Source organism: Cydia pomonella, chromosome 20 (assembly GCF_033807575.1).
Source record: "Cydia pomonella isolate Wapato2018A chromosome 20, ilCydPomo1, whole genome shotgun sequence".
NCBI classification, from domain to species: domain Eukaryota; kingdom Metazoa; phylum Arthropoda; class Insecta; order Lepidoptera; family Tortricidae; genus Cydia; species Cydia pomonella.
Window position 1 is genome coordinate 5,831,614 of NC_084722.1, and position 23,052 is coordinate 5,854,665.

General features: G+C 36.5%; 1 protein-coding gene and 1 long non-coding RNA gene across 9 annotated transcripts in view; both read right to left on the reverse strand.

The window, feature by feature from the left end:
* Positions 1 to 18,484, reverse strand: part of LOC133529109 (T-box transcription factor TBX3-like) — a 147,768-nt gene extending 129,284 nt beyond the window's left edge. For 2 of the 8 annotated variants that reach the window (XM_061866737.1, XM_061866736.1), the window contains exon 1: positions 18,003 to 18,480. In XM_061866737.1, coding sequence (XP_061722721.1) covers positions 18,003 to 18,322 — 320 coding nt within the window. In that variant the 5' untranslated portion in view covers positions 18,323 to 18,480. Of the gene's footprint in view, positions 1 to 18,002 lie in introns of all 8 variants that reach the window. The other 6 variants (XM_061866732.1, XM_061866735.1, XM_061866739.1 and 3 more) reach the window with 5 other exon arrangements.
* Positions 1 to 23,052, reverse strand: part of LOC133529127 (uncharacterized) — a 229,284-nt gene that overhangs the window by 136,122 nt on the left and 70,110 nt on the right. The window lies entirely within an intron of this gene.

Below are 23,052 nucleotides of genomic sequence, written 5' to 3' on the forward strand. Positions count from 1 at the left end.
TAATGAAAACTACAGTATTATTGTTTATAGATAAAGTAAGTAAGATATTATTATTACTTAGAGATGTATAAAGTCTCTAAATGTCGAATTACAAAAAAAAACCCAAACAGATAGAACCAAAAAAATTGTTAGAGGTGTAAATATCTCTAAATGTCAGAACTAAATGATTTTTATCAAATTATCCTTAGAGATGTATAGTCTCTAAGAGTCCGTTCCGTTTATTATTATTATATGAGTTTAAAAAAATTGTCTGAAATCTGTTTTTCGCTCCTCATTCTTACATTAGTCAAAAGATCGAAAAAAGTGAAACTGAGGGGCATAGCTATGGATAATATACAACAATCAACAATAGAGTAGTCGTGTTGAAATATTGGGACTAATTAAGACATGGCTGACGCAAAATTGTGATTTTAAGTATATTGATTGATGACATAGTGTCAGCATAAACACTAACTCCCTTATTCATAAACTAATAATCGTTTGTCCCTTTCCGACGTATTGGTATGATGGAAAGGGACAAACGATTATAAGCGACTTCGTAACTTTAGTACACGTTTATGAATAAGGGGGTAAAGATATTGTTATAATGTTGTCACTTTCTCACTTACATACTTGTTAGAATGGTGGTGGTGACAGGCGATGAAAATGCGACCGTACTATAGCCACTGGTCCTGAGTAATTTTATAATTATTTTATGTATATCTGTTACGCTATCTGACATTTCCCACCTGGCAACAAATAACTCGATTCTTCACAACTTTTTCCATCCACACTAACACACTAATGCTCATGTCTGTATAATTCTGCCATAAAATAGCTAATGATAAGTTTAATTGACATAATTATTGACCTTTTAGCGCGGGCGCTAAGTTTTCTTAAGGTACCGTTCCGATTTCGACTGCACCAGCATTACTGGTGAAGTAAGGCGCGACATTGCTGCTGCAAATGTGAAAAATCCGGGCATCGCCATTTATTTTGATATTTGCAGTAGCAATGCAGTCAGCACGCATAGCATAGTCATCATAATGGTAACTGCTTACCATTTCTCGAACGGTATTGGACTAATATTCTTAGTCCACCAACTGTCAAGTTGTATGGGTTACCATGCGCCCATTTCTCGAACGGTATTGGACTAATATTCTTAGTCCACTAACTGTCAAGTTGTATGGGTTACCATGGGCCCATTTCTCGAACGGTATTGGACTAATATTCTTAGTCCACTAACTGTCAAGTTGTATGGGTTACCATGGGCCCATTTCTCGAACGGTATTGGACTAATATTCTTAGTCCACTAACTGTCAAGTTGTATGGGTTACCATGGGCCCATTTCTCGAACGGTATTGGACTAATATTATTAGTCGTATGGGTTACTATGGCAACACACTAATAATATTAGACTAATACCGTTCGAAAAATGTGACCCATGACAAGACACTAATAATATTAGACTAATACCATTCGAGAAATGCGCCCCTGGCGGGTCTTGTCTGTTTTCCAGCACCGACGTGGTATGAAAAAATTAGGTAAGTATATCGTTGATGCAGTAATGCAGGCATTGCAGCAGTAATGCAGTGATTTCATTAAATTTGAAGTTTATTGCAGTAAACCAGTGGGCAGTACTCGTGTAGTATTTCAACACTAGATTGCAGCCAAGTAAATGTTGCAGAAGAAGAATGAAGCTAAAGATTATTCACATATTCAGCAGCAATACACTAGGCACCAACGTCGCGCCACAATAATACAGCAAAAACGCTAGAGGAGTCGAAATCCGAACGGCACCTTTATTGACCTTTTAGGTTCGCGGTCAGTACGCGGTTCTTATGGCTGCGCCGGACCATGCATATTCATCGTTCAACGAAACAGCTACGTTACTAATTGCGAGTTTTTTTTTGCTTGCCGCTAACGCCTGTGGATGGCAGACTACATTCTAGAAGGCATTGCTTTTTTAATTATAATTAGATATCAAAGTGGCAAAATTGTATAATGCTTAGTTATAATAATAAATAAATAAATAAAACCAGCCAAGTGCGTGTCGCGAGTATAATGAAGGGTTTCATACTTTCATACGATATAAAAAGCCATTCTAGCAAAAGCAAGTGCAGTGTACACAGACAGTCGGACGGACAGACTGACATGACGAAACTATACCTAAGGGTTCAGTTGGCTAAGTGGCTACGGAACTCTTAAAGGAAGGCTTAGTTTGTCAGAACCATATTTTAAAGCTATAGATTCTTTGGTTGTAATGTACAGTCAAGGTATTAAATATCGACACGGGCAAGAAGCCAAAAATTAGTATACACGACCTTATTGTCCATACTTTAAAGTAGTGTGTACATATTTTTGGCAATTTGTCCGTGTCGATATTTAAGAGCTTGACTGTACCTAGTTATGATTTACAGATGGTTTCATTTATCCATTTGATTCCCTTTCAGACAATCAAATTAAGTCTATATTTTAACTAGACCGCCCAATCGTATGATATTTTCTATAGATTCTTATTAAATTTATATCTGATTTATATTTTATATTAGGTGTTGGTACCTAATCGTCAAATTTAAAATGAGTTACTTGATATAATTAGGTACCTTTTTTGCAGCAAACCTGCTGTATTCTCAATCGTAATGTAACAGTTTTAATTAAAAAGCCTGAGGTGTCGAAGGGCTTCTGAAAACTGTTGTTGAATGTATAATTCAAACACAGTTACTTCAAGATTTTCCCAATAAAAAACCTCAACATCAAACCGCACCAAGAGCAACCCTCGCGAACGGACAATAAAACACCTCCCGCCAAAACTCTTTTTTCTTTTTAAACATTTGACAGCGGCGCCTGGAGGCGTCGCGATCTCCGCAAACGCTCTACTTACCTATTCTCCTTGACTACCACGGGACGGCGTTTACGAAGCGAGCTACATACATTTACCATTGACTTTGGCTTTTTAGAGCGCCATTTTGCGTCTTTGAGATTTTGCATGCTCGAGTTTATTATTAAACGTGTTTCTAACACATTTTAAAATAACAAAAAAATATTTTAAAATTCATAATAGTATTGTAGTACCTACAATACTATTATAGAATGTTTTTGCCTATTGTTGTTAACTTTTTTTTCCTAAAGCTATTGAAAATATTTTGACGCGCCTGTTTATGCAAAAATTCACAAAAGAATATCGTAGTAGGAGAAAAATAGGGTCTATACATATATGTAGCAATTGGAACTGTCACTGTGAAATTAACAAATGATTTAAGGTCGATTAGGCCCTTAGTCGGATAAATATAAATACCACAACAAAAATAACACTTAAGTATCTATAATAGAACGAATTACAATGTATCAGCAAATGCTCGTTTTAGTACGGAACCGTAAGCAGCAAATCACTCTACAAGTGTTACTTATTAGTATTGCCTTCATGTCAGTCAGCAGTTAAACAATCGGAAAGGTGGCAAGTAATACTGATTTATTGACTTCGCGTGTCCAAACCGTATATCACGCGGAATAGCAGTTATTGAAAGTTACATTACAGCAAAAACGACATACCAGAGCTGTGTACACGTCAGAGTGAGTAGTGATTGAGCCAAATAGCTATGGAAGGTGGAAGTAAGGAAAGAAATCTCCATATATCAAAAAGTGTCATCAAAAAACATTAAATAGGCGGCGCTACAATACCTAGAATACTTGAACAAAAAATCAAATCATAGACAGCGCACTTCACTCCGTCAATAACGCCTAGGTTCTTAGCTACTCTAGCGCTACTCTGGAGAGATTTGGAACTATTATTTATAGCTGACAGCTGGACACTTTTGCAACAGTTCTACCATAAGAGATTGCACTCCTTTTAATCCACACTCCATACAAATAGCAATAGAGCTACCGGAATATTGGCTACTTGACAGTTTTTTGTAAATAATGTTAATCGATCTTGATTTTCCTGAGGATCAAATGGGATTCAATAGGACTCATGGCATTTAAGCAACACAAAAGTCAGAAATGAGAGTTAAAGTCTGACGCTCGCACTCGACGATTAAAACGCCTCTAACAAAACGATATTGTAATGTGACGTCACATTACATTAGTCTGTCCTAAATATATGGAAGATTAAGAAAATAGCTATGTATTTTGGCCCTGACAATTTATTTTTCGATAAAATTTAAGGAATAAAAAAAAAGAAAATGGTATCATTTTCTTTTTTTTATGGAATGGATATAAAACCAAAATTCTACATATTTTCTTTTTGAAAAAATGTATCTACCATTTTTTTAGTACCTACTTGTTTTTCGTAAGTACTTGTCTATCTACATCTATAGTAGATAATGACTGGCGCAATCTGAATGCGAATGTGACTTAATGTTTACTAGCTAACCCCTATCCAACCCAACTGGAGAAGTTACCTTCACCTTACAGAAAACCGCAGCCAAATAACACTAGACCCTACTCAGAGTGTTGTGTTCCTACCGGTGAGTAAGGTTGCCAGAGCTCAACGAGGGTGCAGAGGGTTAGGGTCGGCAACGCGTATGTTATACCTCTGGAGTTGCAGGCGTGCTTAGGCTACGCAGACTGGTTACCATCGGGCGGGCCGTACGCTTGTTTGCCATCGACGTAGTATTAAAAAAACAAGCTAAGATATTAGGCAAGAGTCTAAATTGGACGACCTACAAACTGTTGTGGGAAATGAGATAGTTCAAGCGGTTTCCCTAATATAAAGACGGTGGCTCCATTAGTCCGGCCTAGGCTAGCCATTAACTTTAATTTGTCCGCCATCTTGTGGGCGGGGCGCCACGTCATATGTAAACAATCTGCGGTTTATCGAGGTTCTGTTACATTTTTAGCTGATATTCAACATACAACTATGAAGAACGGGAGACGTTTTTTTAGTGTTATAACAGGTTATATTTAATTTGATTCTGGTAACCTGGCATTACAATTAGAATGCGTCCTCGGATCTCCTACAATTTTTCTGAAGTGATGTACACTGAAAAAAATAAATAGCCGAACTGGTTTTGTAACTTTACTAAATAACTAAACTACGGTTATAAGAAAATAAACTGCATAAATTTACAAAACTTATTTTGTAGTGTATACCCAGCCACTGAACACTGATAGCCAAACCGGTTTTGTAACATATAACACATAGTTCGCAAGTCCCAATTTTTGTGTAAACAGTAACCAAAATGTTTGTTACAGTTATGCAAACATTTCTTTCAGTGTATTTCTATTTCATGAGGTATTTAGTAAAGGTACTCGTATTTACCACACGCACAATTTACAGGCCAAAAATTCGTACGATTGAGTTTTTTCACAGACGTAGTTTATGCAGATTTTGCACACCATCGATTTCAACCTTTGAAAATTTTTTCATATATATAGATACAATATCGCGTTCATTCCTTATTTTTGCAGTCAGTCCAAGATTCCCGCTACAAATCTTCTTCTGCCAACAGTGCCACTTCATTGGCAATTATTGGCGAATTTGCAACAAGCTGGCATGCGGACCAGCAATTAATTAGTTCCATAGACAACAGGCGGGCATTTCACGCGCGGACACTCGTTACGCATCCGAGAGTTAGCATATACATTGCTATTGCGTGTCGGGTAATTGAGATTTGTCAGCAATGTATCGGTTGAGGATCGCGCCCACCTGCAGCGAGCGGAGAATTAGGGCCCATTTCTCGAACGGTATTAAGACTAATATAATTGTATGAGTTACCATGGTAACACACTAATAATATTAGTCTAATACCGTTTGAGAAATGGGCCCAAGGTCTCCCTCATCATGTATCCTGAGTAGCTTTGGAGGCCTGCGGCTATTAGTTTCCCCACTTTCAACATTTCGGCATCTCTTGTCCACCATTGGCACGCATGATGTCCCTCTTCCTCACAATGTCCAGCTAGCATTTACAGGCTTTCCCATTGTAGAGTTCTAGAGTCGGACCAAAATATGGAAAGTAAGGAATACAATCTCCATAGGCAGAACTGTTGCAAAAGTGTCCAGCTGTCAGCAAATCTCTCCAGAGTAGCGCTAGAGTAGCTAAGGACGTAGGCGTTATTGACGGAGTGAAGTGCGCTGTCAATTATTAGTTTTTTTTTTAAGTATTCAAAGTATTGTAGCGCCACCTATCTAAGGTTTTTGACGGATACTTTTTAGTACATGGAGATTCTTTTCCTTACCTTCCATAGGACCAACCTAACTTAGCATGGCATTGGCAATTAATGTTTATGATAAATCTACTCCAGCACTCTTTTATCGATTAAATTACTGCTAGTGAGATCAAAACTAACCTATCAAAAGCGCGTGGCCCCGGCGCCCCTGTCTGTAGGATCGTAAAAGCAGTCTTTTTAGGAATATTATACAACTGTTGTTTTTTTAAGTCTGACTTCTAGGCAAAGATCTTCGAACTAAATTTTTATTTTGATTTTATTTATTATTTTGGGTGTTTGCTGTCTTAGAAAAAAAATTGTGTGCCGTTGTACATAATTAGGTCTTAAAATTCTCGGGCCTGTCTTTACGAAACTCAACTTCGTTTCGTTTTGTAACTTCGCCCCTTGAATTTTAAGAACCCTTATTATGTATCTGTTGCACAAAATACTATTTAAGCTCCACACAAAAAGGTAGGTTTAAAAACGATAAGTTACAGTACAGCATTAAACAGCATCATGTAGAAATAGTTTCAATTTTTTTTGTCACGTAATTGCCTATTTCTGTAATAGGTAGTTAATCAATAATCATGACTGAAATAATTAGTCGGAATAATTTCTTACGCTTATGAATGTGCCTACATGGTGTTTGATACTATTTTAAATATAGCTTATTATAATTAATGAATTGTTCAGTCTGAAAAACTATACCTCTTGATACAAAAGTAACAAAAATCGATAAGTAGGAATAGGTAAAGTTTTTACTCGTCTTCTTCCTCGCATTGTCCCGGCATTTTGCCACGGCTATTGGGAGCCTGGAGTCCGCTTGATAGTCCCAAGATTTGGCGTAGGCACTAGTCTTTACGAAAGCGGCTGCCATCTGAACTTTGAACCCAGAGGGTAAACTAGACCTTGTTGGGATTAGTCCGGTTTCCTCACGATGTTTTCCTTCGCCGAAAAGCGACTGGTATATATCAAATGATAGAAAGTAAGTAAGGTAAGTGAAAAAGTAGGTGTAAAGTTTTTACTAACAGAGTTTTTCACAATAATATTTGTTTGTCATGTGGAAAAATAATTCATAGTTACTTCAAATTATTCGTCACGGTGGTCCAAAAGGTTTATCACAACTTCCACCAGTTAATTGATAAAAAGTAAACAATATAATAAAATATTATCTACTTAATGCTGTTTGCTACCAAATATTATCTTACCTACTTAAATCAAATATTGAACAACACATCTTTTTCATTTGACTTCAACTATTATTTTGTAACGTGGCGCTGTATGTAGAAGGTTTTTACAACAAACGTATTTCTATATAGAATAGAAATTCTAAAAATTAAATGATACTATCAAACAATGACTTTGCCAAGCCACACTTGCACTTAACAAATACGCCTAAGTAAATCTCTATTATTAGGGTTCCGTACCAAAAAGGTAAAAAAGCAACTCTTACAACTACTTACACTATCGATTTGTACATTTAAATAGTTATGAACAAGGCTAACCCCTGAATTAAAAAAACAGATATCTTTTTGTATAACACTTTAAACTCTCGCGTTTTGTACCTACACATATTAGCTAGCCGACGTGGACCTGGACCTGGGGGCCGATTTTTGAATTTCACGTGCTCGATTTCGTGTAATTTCCCTTCAATTTATCTCCACTACTAGGCATTTAAATTCTAGTAATATAATTAAAAACGAGTGGTCAATACCACTAGATTCCCAATTTCTATTGCTTGTAAGTATTTTAAAATATCAATTCGCCGTTTTCCACAGATTTTCGAGTGACGAATTCGAGCGCTCGAAATTCAAAAATCAGCCCACTGGCTGTAACGTCGGATAAAAAGTAAAATATTTTAATTCACTATGGCCAATGGCCAATATGAGGGGGCAACATTTGAAATTATATTTATTTAGAAGGTCAAATGGGTATATTTTCAAAATCAACAACGCAATGAGAGTTGCAAGAATTTCACCAAAGTGACCGCCTACTAGGTGGGCCTATAAAAACCCAATAAAACCTACTTGTATTTATTTACAGTACTATAACGATCAAATCGTGTGTTTGTAATGTCGGTAACGATCTGGTCGTTACCGTTTCTAACTGAAACACTTACAGTGATGATAACTAATGACTATAATGATGACTACGTATAACTAGTGTCTTTGTGAGCTGTACACCTCGCAAATACCCATAGCTCCGCCATTTTGAAAAAAAAAAATGTAGAAACTGAATCGGTAAAAAAAATCTATACGGGTATCGAATCGACGCAGCTCACCAATTTTCACGAGAATCGCTTGAGAAACGCAGGTGAGTATCAAGACATACGAAATAATTTTTGCCCATGCTGGAACAGAGACCTTCACTTACGCTCGGTCAATGATGAACTAGGTAACAGAGGCGAAGCATCCATAGAATATCATCAGGGAGCCTAGCCAAGATGACAAGCGTACATCGACAAACCCCAAACGAAAATATGCTACGAAAATCACGTTACTATTTCCATACATTATTTAAATTTTGATTGGAGTTAAAAGATGTAACTGTCTTTCGGTAGATGTCGCTTTACGCCACCCCAAAATGCGTGTATACATAAGGGAAGGAATGTAAAGATTGGCGAGGTTCTGGCAATATTTTGTAGCTCAATTGGTTAAGAGTTACTCACGGAGTTACAGACGTTGCGGGTTAAAATCCTGCCGGAAGAGTAACTTTTTCAATTTTTTCCTTAAATATAAAATTTGTAGTTTCCCAGCAACAATTGCCATCTTGACTAGGCCCCCAGTTCGCGTATGTAACAAAACGATTATGAAACACAGACATATAAAGCGGGTCATATTTTTAAGCCAAAAATTGCTGTTTCGTTTAATGCTAAGAGGCTTTATCTAAAGCTGGGCTAAGATGGTCGGCTCTTTATTATTTGTCACCATGCCTGTCACGTTTTAACAGGTATGTAAGCGCAAAAGTGACGGGCATAGTGACAAATGATAAAAATGGAACCATACTGTCACCGCTGTTCACATAGGTTTGACGACGCAGACAACTTTCGACTAAGACAGGTGATTAACCCGTGTTATTATTTAATACATATAAGTCGTTTGACGACCGGTTTGGCCTAGTGGGTAGTGACCCTGTCTACGAAGCTGATGGTCCCGGGTTCAAATCCTGGTAAGGGCATTTATTCGTGTGATGAGCATGGATATTTAATTTTGTTCCTGAGTCATGGGTGTTTTCTAAATAAATATTTATATATTATATATATCGTTGTCTAAGTACCCTCAACACAAGCCTTATTGAGCTTACTGTGGATTTAGTCAATTTGTATAATAATGTCCTATAATAAAATAAAATAAAAGTTAAGAATTGCCTATAGAGGCCTACTACAGACAAAATTGTCTTATTTCTAAGTAACTTGAACCCATGATAACATCGGTAACTAACACATAAAACATTTAATAAGTAGTATAGTAAGTAATATTATCTTTAGTATGTCTCATGAAAGGTCTAATTTGATTTATAAAAAGCAACAACAAAAACATCGGAAAACTGGGGTGGGGTTACTTTGAAAGGATTGGGGAAACATTGATCATCGATTTTTGAACTATAAAGAATAGTTAGTACCTATTTCTGTTAAGGTTGCCAATCATAACATACAATCTTTAAAATTGAGTTCAAAAATCAAATCCTTATTTCTTAGAAATCAATGATCAATGTTTTCCCTCAATACAAAGATATAAATAAATAAATTATAGGACATTATTACACAAACTGAGTAAGTCCCACATAGAATAAGAGGAGAGGCCTTTGCAGCAGGGGGATACCAAAATAGGCTAATAAAAAAAATCTTCATATCAACTGGATGTCAGAAGGGCGCGGACGCGGCAGGCTCAGACGGAGATGGCAGGACGACCTACACACCTTTCTCAACAACTGCCGAAGCCGAAAGAGGCACCAAATCGGGAGTTGTGGAGAAAAAGAGCAGAACCCTTTGCCCAGCAGTGGGATACCAAAATAAACTTGTAAAAAAAATCATCATATCAACTGGGTGTCAGAAGGGCGCGAACGCGGCAGGCTCAGACGGAGATGGCGGGACAACCTACACACCTTCCTAAACAACTGGCCGAAAGAGGCTCCAAATCGGTAGTCTTGGAGGTATAAGAGCAGAGGCCTTAGCCCAGCAGTGAGATACTTAAATAAGCTAGTAAAAAAAAAACTCATATCAACTGGATGTCAGAAGGGCGCGGACGCGGCAGGTTCAGACGGAGATGGCGGGACAACCTACACACCTTCCTCAATAACTGGCCGAAAGAGGCACCAAATCGGGCATCGTGGAGAATAAGAGGGGAGACCTATGCAGCAGTGGGATACCAGAATAGGCTAGTAAAAAAAAATATTCATATCAACTGGATGTCAGAAGGGCGCGGACGCGGCAGGCTCAGACGGAGATGGCGGGACAACCTACACACCTTCCTCAACAACTGGCCGAAAGAGGCTCCAAATCGGGAGTCGTGGAGAACAGGAGGAAAGGTTTTACAAACAAAAAATCCTAAAAATATTGTAAGCAATGCACGAATGTCAAAATAGAACACAACAACATACGTAGGTACATTAGTTACATAAGCTTGCGTGACAAAATGCTCTCGTTATGTGTTAATGAGACATAATTAACAGTGATAAGCCCTGGGTTATGTCGTATGACGTGCTAAATAAATAGTGTTACAGATATAAATGCGGATAAGCTGTCACAGTATATTTTATAAATGTTTTGCCCGGGAGCAATATACACCGTGTTTTTTTTATTTCCGTTAATTCAAGGAAGCATTTATGAGCTTAAATTAAGTAACTTTCTCAAAGACACCGGTATTCTAATTAACTCCATTTCGAAGATAATGAATAATTTAAGTATTTTTATCTTATCCCTAATCAACTTTCGTTATTAAGCCCTTACGAACGGATATACTTGCCTTAGGGCCTGTTTACAAATTGGTTAGCGTTTATTACGAGTTTATACATTTGCTACTAAACGTAAGTACCTACTATCTCGGACGATTGATGTTCGAAATGACATTGATATGTCACAGTTTTCATTTACAATCATGATAATATTGAATTTGTATGACAAATAGGAAGTCTAACTACTTCGAATTTAAACTGTCGAGAGACATACTAACATTAAACTAATAAACCGTAAAATTAGTCTAACTACTTCATAATTTTTGAAAGTTATTGAACAAGTTTGACCGTTTGAGTACCATCTATGTTTTAATTAATTGCTCGTGTAACAAGCTCCCCCCGGTATAAATATAGATACGAATAAGCTATAATACTCATACATAAAAAAATACTTCCATATTTATTTCATTACTTACCTAAGAATGTTCATTCATTTTTGTTACACCCGTTAAGATAAAAGAAAAAGTTTATTTTCCAAGTAGGCATATTACAATGCGCGTATGAACGTCAAATAAAGCTACGCCGGCTTTCAGTATGGTTTATGGTGGGCAGCAAATAACCCGACCAAATTACGTAGGTTGTCAGGAATGTTAAAACGTGTTTTTAATTTCGTCGCATTGCGTTTGTCCTGTCTCTCACGTGTATAGCCACATCTATAGGATCCTACCATCTATGCCTGCACTGCGTGGAACGGCATCGCAGCAATCGCTTAGCTAAATGATTGGCTACGGACAGCAAAACTCTAACTAACTCTGATATAGTCCGTGTCATCCACGATGACGCGCAGATTTGTCAAATATAACCTTTACCAACATGATAATACGAGTGAAGGCACGCGTCTTCGTGAATGACACGATCTATAACTATTAACTTGGCCTGAACTGATTTTTAGGGTTCCGTAGCCAAATGGCAAAAAACGGAACCCTTATAGATTCGTCATGTCCGTCTGTCTGTCCGATTCTGTCACAGCCACTTTTTTCCGAAACTATAAAAGCTATACTGTTCAAACTTGGTAAGTAGATGTATTCTATGAACCGCATTAAGATGTTCACACAAAAATAGAAAAAAACCAATAAATTTTGGGGGTCCCCCATACTTAGAACTGAAACTCAAAAAATCTTTTTTCATCAAACCCATACGTGTGGGGTATCTATGGATAGGTCTTCAAAAATGATATTGAGGTTTCTAATATCATTTTTTTCTAAAATTAATAGTTTGCGCGAGAGACACTTCCAAAGTGGTAAAATGTGTGTCCCCCCCCCGTAACTTCTAAAATAACAGAATGAAAAAACTAAAAAAAATATATGATATACATTGTCATGCAAACTTCCACCGAAAATTGGTTTGAACGAGATCTAGTAAGTAGTTTTTTTTTTAATACATCATTAAATTTAAAAAAAAATTTTTTTTCAGCAAACCCATACGTGTGGGGTATCTATGGATAGGTCTTCAAAAATGATATTTAGGTTTCTAATATCATTTTTTTCTAAACCGAATAGTTTGCGCGACAGACACTTTCAAAGTGAAAAAAATTGTGTCCCCCCCCCTGTAACTTCTAAAATAACAGAATGAAAAATCTAAAAAAAATATATGATATACATTACCATGCAAACTTCCACCGAAAATTGGTTTGAACGAGACCTAGTAAGTAGTTTTTTTTTTAATACATCATTAAATTTAAAAAAAAAATTTTTTTCAGCAAACCCATACGTGTGGGGTATCTATGGATAGGTCTTCAAAAATGATATTTAGGTTTCTAATATCATTTTTTTCTAAACCGAATAGTTTGCGCGACAGACACTTTCAAAGTGAAAAAAATTGTGTCCCCCCCCCTGTAACTTCTAAAATAACAGAATGAAAAATCTAAAAAAAATATATGATATACATTACCATGCAAACTTCCACCGAAAATTGGTTTGAACGAGACCTAGTAAGTAGTTTTTTTTTAATACGTCATAAAATTTAAAAAAAAATTTTTCATCAAACCCATACGTGTGGGGTATCTATGGATAGGTCTTCAAAAATGATATTTAGGTTCCTAATATCATTTTTTTCTAAACTGAATAGTTTGCGCGAGAGACACTTCCAAAGTGGTAAAATGTGTGTCCAAAGTGGTAAAATGTTGAACAAGATCTAGCAAGTAGATTTTTTTTTAATACATCTTAAATTGTACGGAACCCTTCATGCGCGAGTCCGACTCGCACTTGGCCGCTTTTTTATAATTACGCTGCATGGAGTAATGTAGTTACATATTTAACGCATAATAATTTTCAATAATATAGCCAACATGCAAATTGATCAGATTTTACCTCAAGCTCAATAACTGGTAATTTAAGATAAATACTAAATAGGTACCCACATATATTATAATTGATGTAATGTCTTAATCACGTAAGTAAATGAGTAAGAATTTAATCGAGGTTGCTTTATATAATACAATATAGGGTAAACCGAGGCTAATCGGACCATAGGATTAATAGGATTAGGATAAAAAATCCTTTGGTATTTTAAATATTGTATTGCTATGAGCACACTTAGATTGCGATGTGCCAGTCCGACGTGCGAACTTTCCCGCACGCGTGCGAGAATGAGCACTTTCCGTGCATATGTCAAAACTTTAAAAAACCATATGTATTGTAAAACAGTACGATACACGTGCGAATAGGTAATTCGCAACTCGTGTCGATTTAAAACACTCCCCTTCACTCGTTGCGAATTTCCTTTCTGCACTTGTATCAAAAGTAACTATTTATTGGCAGTAGCTAAATTAAAATATATATCGAGAATATTAATTTTAATGGAAAAGTACCTATTTATAAATAGTATGAGCTGTTATGTTTTCTAAATTTTACGCTATTTAAATTTATGAACTAAAATACTTAAAAAACTATAATGAAATATTAATTAACCTCAATCAATCTACATTAGGTAAACTTACAATAATTTTCCTACGTATTATGTTATAATTGGTTGACTGATAGAAAATGCCTTACAGCATTAAGTTCGCCATTCATCATGCATTGTGCAATAAAGATTAAATAAAAAATAATGTAATTTTCTAAGTACCTAGTAGGTCTATATTTCTAAATTGGCTCAAGCATCCGATTTGTTTTCCTACAAACTCAATTTTCTATATCCATTTCAACATAAATAATTATGCTTATTAAGCATAATCATTTCAATTAAACTTTATTCAATTACATATCTACAACTTTACCCCCAATCCAATTTTTTCGTTAGATTTTGATGAAATTTGTCTGGTTTGAGGAGTTCCCAATTCTTTGGAAAAAAAAGTACCTAATCTTCCATTGAGTTACGAAAATACTAAACGTTTTCGTAACTCCGTGGAAGATTTTTAATGACATGCAGTGAAAATGCGCTTAAATTAATTACAGAATAGGGAACTCTATCTAACCTCCAAATTTTATCAAAATCTGTAGGAAAAAATCGTCATAATAGTCGGCTCCCAACTTATTTTTTTAAAGCTTTACTGCGCAAAGGAAAAACTTAATGTGCAAAAGGCGAACTTAATGCCATGAGGCATTCTCTACCAGGCAACTTTAAAGTTATCGGAAAATATTGTAGGCGGCGCATTTGAAAACCAACACGATTTATAAGAACTTATAAAATGTACACAAATAACTACTTACATACCTAAATCAAGTAATACTAAAATACATTCCAATATAGCATAAACTTAAATTTTAATTTGAAACTGCCAAAGATGCCAATTTCGGCTCACAGTGCGCTTGGCCTAAAAAAATCATATCATGTTGCGCGGACCTCCATTTTCGATCCAGATTGAATTTTACTCGGTAGCACGATTGATAAATTGTAGGTTACCGTCTCTTGGCATGCTGTATTATTTGTATCATAATAATAACTGCTTGTAACTTATACGAGTAGGTAACTGAAATAACGTTTTCAATTGATCTTGATAGTTTTATATTGCGAAACAAATATGGAAAATTCTGGTTTTTCAAACTTACTGATTTAAACTTTCACGATTTTTCAAATTATTAAATTATAGAACGGGACTTTATCGCGTTATTCGCGTAGTATAATAATAAGTAAAGTACACTTGGTTTATATACAAAAAATATAAAAATACGTAGTCCAACGATTTTTTTTGGTTTTATGCGGTAGGGAAAATTGAGTAGTAGGTAAGTATGCAATATTGTACTATCTATTGACATGTAGTTTTAGGTGTTTTTATTTATAAATTTCTTATTTGAGTCAAACTTATGAGAATAAATAAAATCTTATTAGATACCTTTCTATAAGACTGATTGATGACAACATGATAATAGACTTATAAAAAAGCTTTAAATAGTTATTTCTAACCCTTACTCAGAGTCAGATATCAAATTTTCGGTTTCTGCGGTAAATCCTTTTCGGTCCGGTTAGGTCTTCATTATCAGTATAGTTTAGGTACTCAATTTTAAAAATAAATTCAAATTCGTGTAAATTTCACCGAATCACATTAATTGTAACTCAATTGTTTACTCCTTGCATTGACACTGTCAACTAAATATAATTTTCGAGGAAATTCGTCGCAAACCCTTTTATTTTCTTTCTCGCAAACTTTTTCTTTTTATAACACCGCTCTTTCATCTCCGTTACCCTCTAAATTTGGCACCGGCACCCCTGAAGTGTTTGTACTCAAAATATGTATCTATATGATTCGACATGTAGCTTTAGCTAAATAGTGTTTGATAGGCAATTGTATAGTAACGTTTAAGATTCTATCGTAGTTATTGATCGGTTTTGGTATGTAAGTGTCCTATTTCGAATACTGTCCCTTTAATCTCTTTAATATGTACTACTTGAAATTCAATTCGAGTTTTGAACTCTTATAGAAGTATTTTATGTTCCAAATCCAAAAGTGCAAGATTGCCCTGGGTCTTACCAGGTAAAAAAAAATATTGTTTCATAATCATAATTATGATCATTAACTCCTTATTACCTACATAGGTATGTTCCCAATTACAGTTTAATTAGTTCCCGATGGTAAAAAACTGTATAACAAACTTTACTTAGGCCTAATTACCGACAATAAATATTTAAAAATATCGTTTTGTACTGATGTTGTGGAATATGAGTAAATTAAGAACCCGACATGTTCTAACTGTATTTGTATTTATATATCGGGTTTTTATTTTTTAACATCGTTAACAATTTTGCCGTCTTACCACAATATAAATTATAATATTGCCTTTATGTACCTCTACCTACACATTATTATTAGGTACCTACTAACCACTAAAATCTCTCAATAAAAAACTCACAAAATAATACAAGTCGATTTTCCCTTTCAATAAAAATACTTGTACATTTTAATAAATATTGACTCAGCAACGCGAAGCAATATTCTTGTTACCCAACTTTACGAGCACGCGTGAGGCCTATTCGTTTGCCTTTAGTAATATTGACAAACAAATGAGTAAAAATACGCGAAAGTTTTTTTTATAACAGCGTATTAAGAGTAACCTGTAACATTTAGCACTAGCTTTAAGTATTATACAGTTTTTTGTGAGATTTAATTTAAAGTTTCGTAAAAGCTAACTGTAAAAAAGGAAACTTACAAATATCTTTTCCGTGACTAAAGGAGCGTATTTAAGCGACAATGTAAAAACATAAGTTGCATTATAAGTACCTACTTAGAAACGTACAATATTATTGTTGAATAATAATATAATATATGCAAATATTTTGAAGTACGAAGTTACGCAACGCAAAACTGGTTTTAATTCTACTTAGCTGCTTCAATTTTCATCACTAGTTTCAATTTATAACATCACACCTTGATTAGATAAGTATTCAACGTAAAATAATACTTTATATCCGATTGAAAAAATACTAAATAAATCTTTGTCTGGAAACGGAAAAAATATCCCTAATCATAACAAGAAAATTTCAATCAATCTAGGTAGGTGTATACCATGGACTATTTTCGATATAAAAAAAAACATAATGACTTAGTGCAAAATTTTCTGCAACCGAAACGAAGCCATTTCTAAATTCAGAGAGTAATTAATGCGAATGCACGTCCCGTCGGTGCAGTGTTGGCGAAAAAAAGCGCCTACTCTATGCATCTGTCAACACGGACGCCGTCTGCACTTCATTCGGCGGGCATAACTAAGGTTAGGTTATGTTTGATAATTTATTTGTTTAACATGTTTCGGTGTTAATTGATTGTTATTTTTTTAATATAATAGAAGAGGCATGTACGTCATTTGTTTTTAATATGCTAGATGACTGGACAACGGTGAAAATTGCGTTGCAAGTTTTGAAAAATATCATTCATTAACAATATGAATAGTGACCAAAATTATAATAGTTGAATTATCAAAACATGTACTGTATTGCATAAACAAATTACAAAAAAAGATGTACATAGGTATTTGAAGTAATTTAGTCTGATTCTAATTTCACTGAAATAAAGAAAACTTAAAACACACCACCATAAAGAACAGCCGGGAGAATTAGATAGTAGTTGTTTAATTTAGAATTACTCCTTGTATCAACATAAACAATATTTAATAAGTTTTAATTTAAAAATATATATTCACTGGTTAAATAAAAAAACGAATTTTTAAGTATCTAAATTGTTTTGGTTCAGGTAGGTAGGTAGGCTTCTGCATTGGACTCTTACTCCAATGCAGAAGTTAGTTAGGTAAATGTTTCTTATCAGTTTCAAAGTAGTTTCACCAGTTTGTAGGTAAACAAACCCGTGCCCTCGGCTTGTAACGAATCGAAACAATACTCTTGATGCCTAGCCTAAGCCACTCGCTACTTACCCTACCTCTTCGATACACGTGTTACGCTTAGACGGTTTCATTTGCAATATCACACACATCACTGGTACACGTTAAAGGCACGATCACAACGAGCAACGGGAACGCGACGGCCGTACTGACCTGCCACTCTTGGTGATCACCATCTCGGTGCCCAGCTTGTGGAACTTCTCCCAGAGGTCCTTGCCCTCGAGCGTCACCTTCGGGTCGTCGACGACGCCGTCGTCGTCTGGCGGCAGAGGTGCGTAAGGCGGAGGCGGCGGTTTCAGCAGCGGGCAGGGCGCGGACAGCGCGGCGGCGGCGGCCAGGGCTGCCGGCAGATACGGCGGCGGCGGAAGCGCGCCCGCCGTCAGCAGCGCCGATACCGAGAAGTCGCTCGGTCGCGGCACCAGCAATGGGTGGAACGCGACGGCGTCGCGCCGCTCAGTGCCCTCGAAGCGCATGCCCGCGCCGCCCGGGACCCACGGCGCGCGCTCCAGCGGTCCCGTCGGCTCCAGCGGTCGCGGCCGCTCATGCAACGTCCATAACCGGCCGGCGGCTCGCTCGTCACTCGCTCTCGTGGCGACACCCGCTCGCGCGGCAGGCGTCAAACGACTGGCCGCCGGCGGCGCCGGCTCCGACACCCCTCCGCGCGCCCGCCCAATGGCGCGCCGAGCGGCTCCCCGCGCGCAGGCAGGCGGGGCCGCGGCGCCACGAGCGTTGTTTTTTCGTCGCGGGCGAGGTGTCCGCCGCCGCCACACCTCGCGCGCCGACCGGCGCGGGCGGCGGCGGCGGGCGCGGGGCGCCGCTAATCTCGTTAATACGCGGGGGCGACACTACACCACACTACACTCGCCACCGCCGCCGTCTCCTTCTAATTGGACACGTTTCCGTTCGTTCATCAATTGAGCTCGTTACTCGCTGTATCTTTTGTGCGTCTAGTGCTGGCTGCTGCCGCGGGCTCGGCCTGAGCAAACAGCTCGGTGTCTTTGTGGCCAACCACAATCACGCTTATCAAAACAACAAGCAATTACTTAACAATTCAATTGTAATTTTTTCTTTATGGTTCCTAGGGAATTAAGGATGTACGTAGTATACTTTTGTTTGCCATTTTATTATAAGGCGAAGTATGCCTTCCTATAAGTTTATTTATCTAGTATGAAGTCTAAGTTTCTAAGTAGATTTAGCGAAAATTCATAATTTTGCGATGCCAGTCGGTTAAATAAAAACAAAATAGAGTTCTTAAAAAATAAAATAAAATAGGAACGCACAGTATTACTTACGTTTACATAATTTACACCTATTTTATCAATTTTAGGTTTAAGTAGTTCAATGAAAAGCCTTAAAGAAATTAAATCAAATCAGAGCCAAGTTATTTTATATACATTTCAAGAATTTCTGAAAATACTGGCCAAGGTAGGTGTACTTAATGGATGGTGGAGCTGACGGAATCGAATTAATTGAAAGAATAATTAAAATAATTCAAGGAATAGGTATCCTTTATAAAAAAAAATTATTAGTAAGTATTTTTTCTACACAGCAATATAATTTATAATAAGCAAATGTATATAAATAGCAAAATAATTTTATCCGGTTCGAGGGACCACTTTATTGAATGACATTTTCACAATCGTTATCGAGTTTTCTTTAGTAACAACGTTGTTAGGGTAATTTCAATAATTAGCTAATCAAGGCTTCTCCATTTTATGCAGACTTAGCATCTTATGCTAAGCAAGCTAATTTAGCTCCGGCTTGCCGACAATTTTGTTTGAAGCCACTGCGCTGATCCCCTCGGTTCATTATTTTTCTTCAACTTAACGTTTTCCCGGCCTATAGTTAGTTTTTAGCAAAGAAGGTAAGCGATTTTGATTTGTCTTTTTTTTGAAAAATAAGTCACGGCAAATATGTAACATTTATAAATCATATACAATCAGTTACATTCTTTTGTTTTGAATAATAGTTACTGTTTTTTTCAATAAAAAGACATATATAAACGAACTATAGCGCCAGAATCCGCTTTCCTACTCAATTTTCTCCCTTTGCCCGGTCTTCGGCATCCTGAGATGTGAGATTATTCTCTTACATATCATTATCACGAGCCAGCCAGTGCTTCTTAGGCGTACCGCGGCCACGTGATCTCCTCAATTCATTATTGAAAAAATATTTCTAAGATTACTCCGTCCGTCGGCCCGTCGTAAGATCCGTGATACTATTATACCAATAGTGCCTAACGTATATGGCAGATGATTGATTGTAATGTGTAAAAATAATTAAGAGGATAGTAAACGTGGACGACCCCTTCTCGACATCAACGTAGTCCGAATTGTTCTCCCTGAATATTGCCATTATGGAAACTCAATATTACCTAACAATAATAACTAAAATGACATTTCATGTGTTGCTGGTTTTTTACGTCTTATAAATAGTGATGTGCTACAACCGATACTAACCGAAAATAAACTATTGAGAGTTATTTATATAGGCAAATAACACCATTTTGAGGCATTTGAAAAGTTTGTATCCAGGTCTAAACACAATATTTCTGATATTGAAAAGCGATTTTATTGTAAGATTAACAGTCACCTCGAAGCTCATAATGCAATTTTTAAATGTTTGAGTGGATTATGAGAGTAGATTTTATTTATTGTTTACTTCCTATCATGTAGTGAGTAGATTTCATTAATTGTTTATTTTGGATCTAAAATTAATTTAATATTTATCGGTTATTCACAAACCGAAATCAAAGATCAGCACTAGGTATTTGTTTTAAGCTGGTCACATTATTTCTGCGTTTGACATTTGTGGTTGTCATTTTAGTCTACGGAATAAAAGAACAGAATATAAGTAATTTGATGCATTGACCGTAGCTATGCCCCTTCGTTTGACTTTTTTCGATCGTAAACATATTTAAACTCTTAGCCTAATAAAAAAAAATGGAAAAATATGACGTCAGTTTTTATGTCAAGCTGATGATTTTCTTAAAGCCACTTTAACCGAGTTCTACATTTAAACGAGGAAATAGGCTAGGACGTTGAATCGGAAATGTAGACAGTAACGATCTTGGAGGATTTAACAACTGCAAACGCCTTGTCTATAGTTTTCTGTACAAAATTAACAGTCTGCCGATTTTTGCGAAGAAGGCGCACGTCAAATGTATAAACAACAAATGTGTATATCAAATAAACGTCAGTCCATACAATACATATGATCGTTGGCCGAGGTTATCGACAGAGGGGTAAGCTCTTAAAGGCGACTCCGCTTGTTAAATTCTCCAAGGATATATTTCAACCTATGAGCCCTGTGGTACATATGGACGATTCTCCCCTTAGGGCTCCTCTACACGATGGCCGAGCGTAGGCCAGTCCAAGGGACGCAGCTATGCGGTGAAATGAGATAGCAATATCACTTGCTCCCTCTAACGCATAAATGCGTCCCTAGGACTGGCTTACGCTGGGCCATCATGCAGAGGAGCCATAAGATGCACTTATAATATTAGACTAATACCGTTCGGAAACTGAGTCCAGGCATAATAGGTAGGTAGGTATACTTAAGAAGTTGTTTTGTAGGTACGTACAAACATATAATGCCTTAAAATATTTGTTTGCAGCGTATGCTTGTGCTTTTGAAATACAATATAATGAAGTAGGTAGGAACCTGCTTACTTACAATAGTTACAATATTAACTACCTGCATGTTTTATTGATTATCTTTACATTTAGTGCATTTGAATAGAGAAAAATTTCAAAGAATTATAAAGAGATTAAAAGTTAATAAATAATATGTAACGTCATCGTTCTAGATACCTATTCACATAATACCTATTTATTTCTAAATGTGATTTACTTTCTAGATTATAATACATTTTTAAAAGTAGGCCCAACTCAGGTATGTAGACACCGTCCTGTTGGTCATCCTAGATATCGTTGGGCGGATAGAGTGGAGGCAGATAGTGAGCTCGGCGTCGGCGAAAGTTGGCGTGAATTGGCTCTGGACCGAGCAAAGTGGCGTGCTTTTGTGTTGGAGGCCGAGACTCATTTTGGGTCATCGCAACAGCCAAGTGAGTAATTATTTAAAAGTTTATTACTTCGGTATCTCGCTATTTTAAAGGACAGCCATAATCTTATCAACAGTATATGAACTCAATTATTATATAAATATATTTTTTTCGTTAAAATATATGTTCATAATTAAAATTTCAGTAAAAATTACCTTCGTAGAAATGTTAGGTTATGTATTAAATGCGAACGAAATCTGTCATATTTGCTTATATTATTTGCAATTTCTATTGAACTCTACTTCACAACTTGTTTTATATCAACGAAAAACTAGCCTTACCATTGTCACTAATAGTAATTTTGACAATATTTATATTTAATTATAATTTACACTTCATAATATTGCAAACATTTCTTACGCCAACGCCATCTGTCGGCGGATAGCGGACTATTCAAACGATTCATTGATGTTCCTTTTTTATTCCGATTTACTTAGCAAAAATGTTAGTTATTTTTACCGTGCACAGTCAGGTATATTCACCTGTGCTAACGAAATAGACTTCAAAGGTAGGGTGTCCACCAGCGGCAGATTTCTGATTTCAAATTTGATACAAAAAAAAGTAACATTTAAACCAAACCTTTTGTATTCAATATTTTTTTCTAAATCGCATTATCTAAATGTCGAGCTTAGCTGTGTACGCAACGCACTCTTATAATCTTTTTCGCATATTCCAAAATTAATGTAAAATTTAAAGAGACCCCACAGTCTCTTCAGTAGCGTCTTTTGAGCGTCGTCATCTAGGCAGCGCTATGTAAAATGGCGTCGCTGCGCAGTTCCGTCAACGTTGCGTCGAGCAGCAGTCATAGAATTGGCTAGACGCCGACGCTCGGGAGACGCTGGTGTGGGGTGGCCCTTACGCGTTGCGTTACTAAATGAATAAGCCTTTTGTACGATGCGCCTCAACAGCACGCTGTTCTGCTGACCAGCGTTCTATTGTAACTAAAGTTGGGCCGAGAATTTGGTAATTTTTCGGTATTCGGCATTATCGATAAAACATTTTTGTTTATTCGGTTAAAGTGCCGAATATTTGGCAATAACTATTTATTATATTTGTCTTGTTGCAACATTTTAAAATGTAAGCTCCTGCAGATTTTTCAAGTATTAGGTAGATGCTCTCTTCCATCAGGTTACGTTTTCC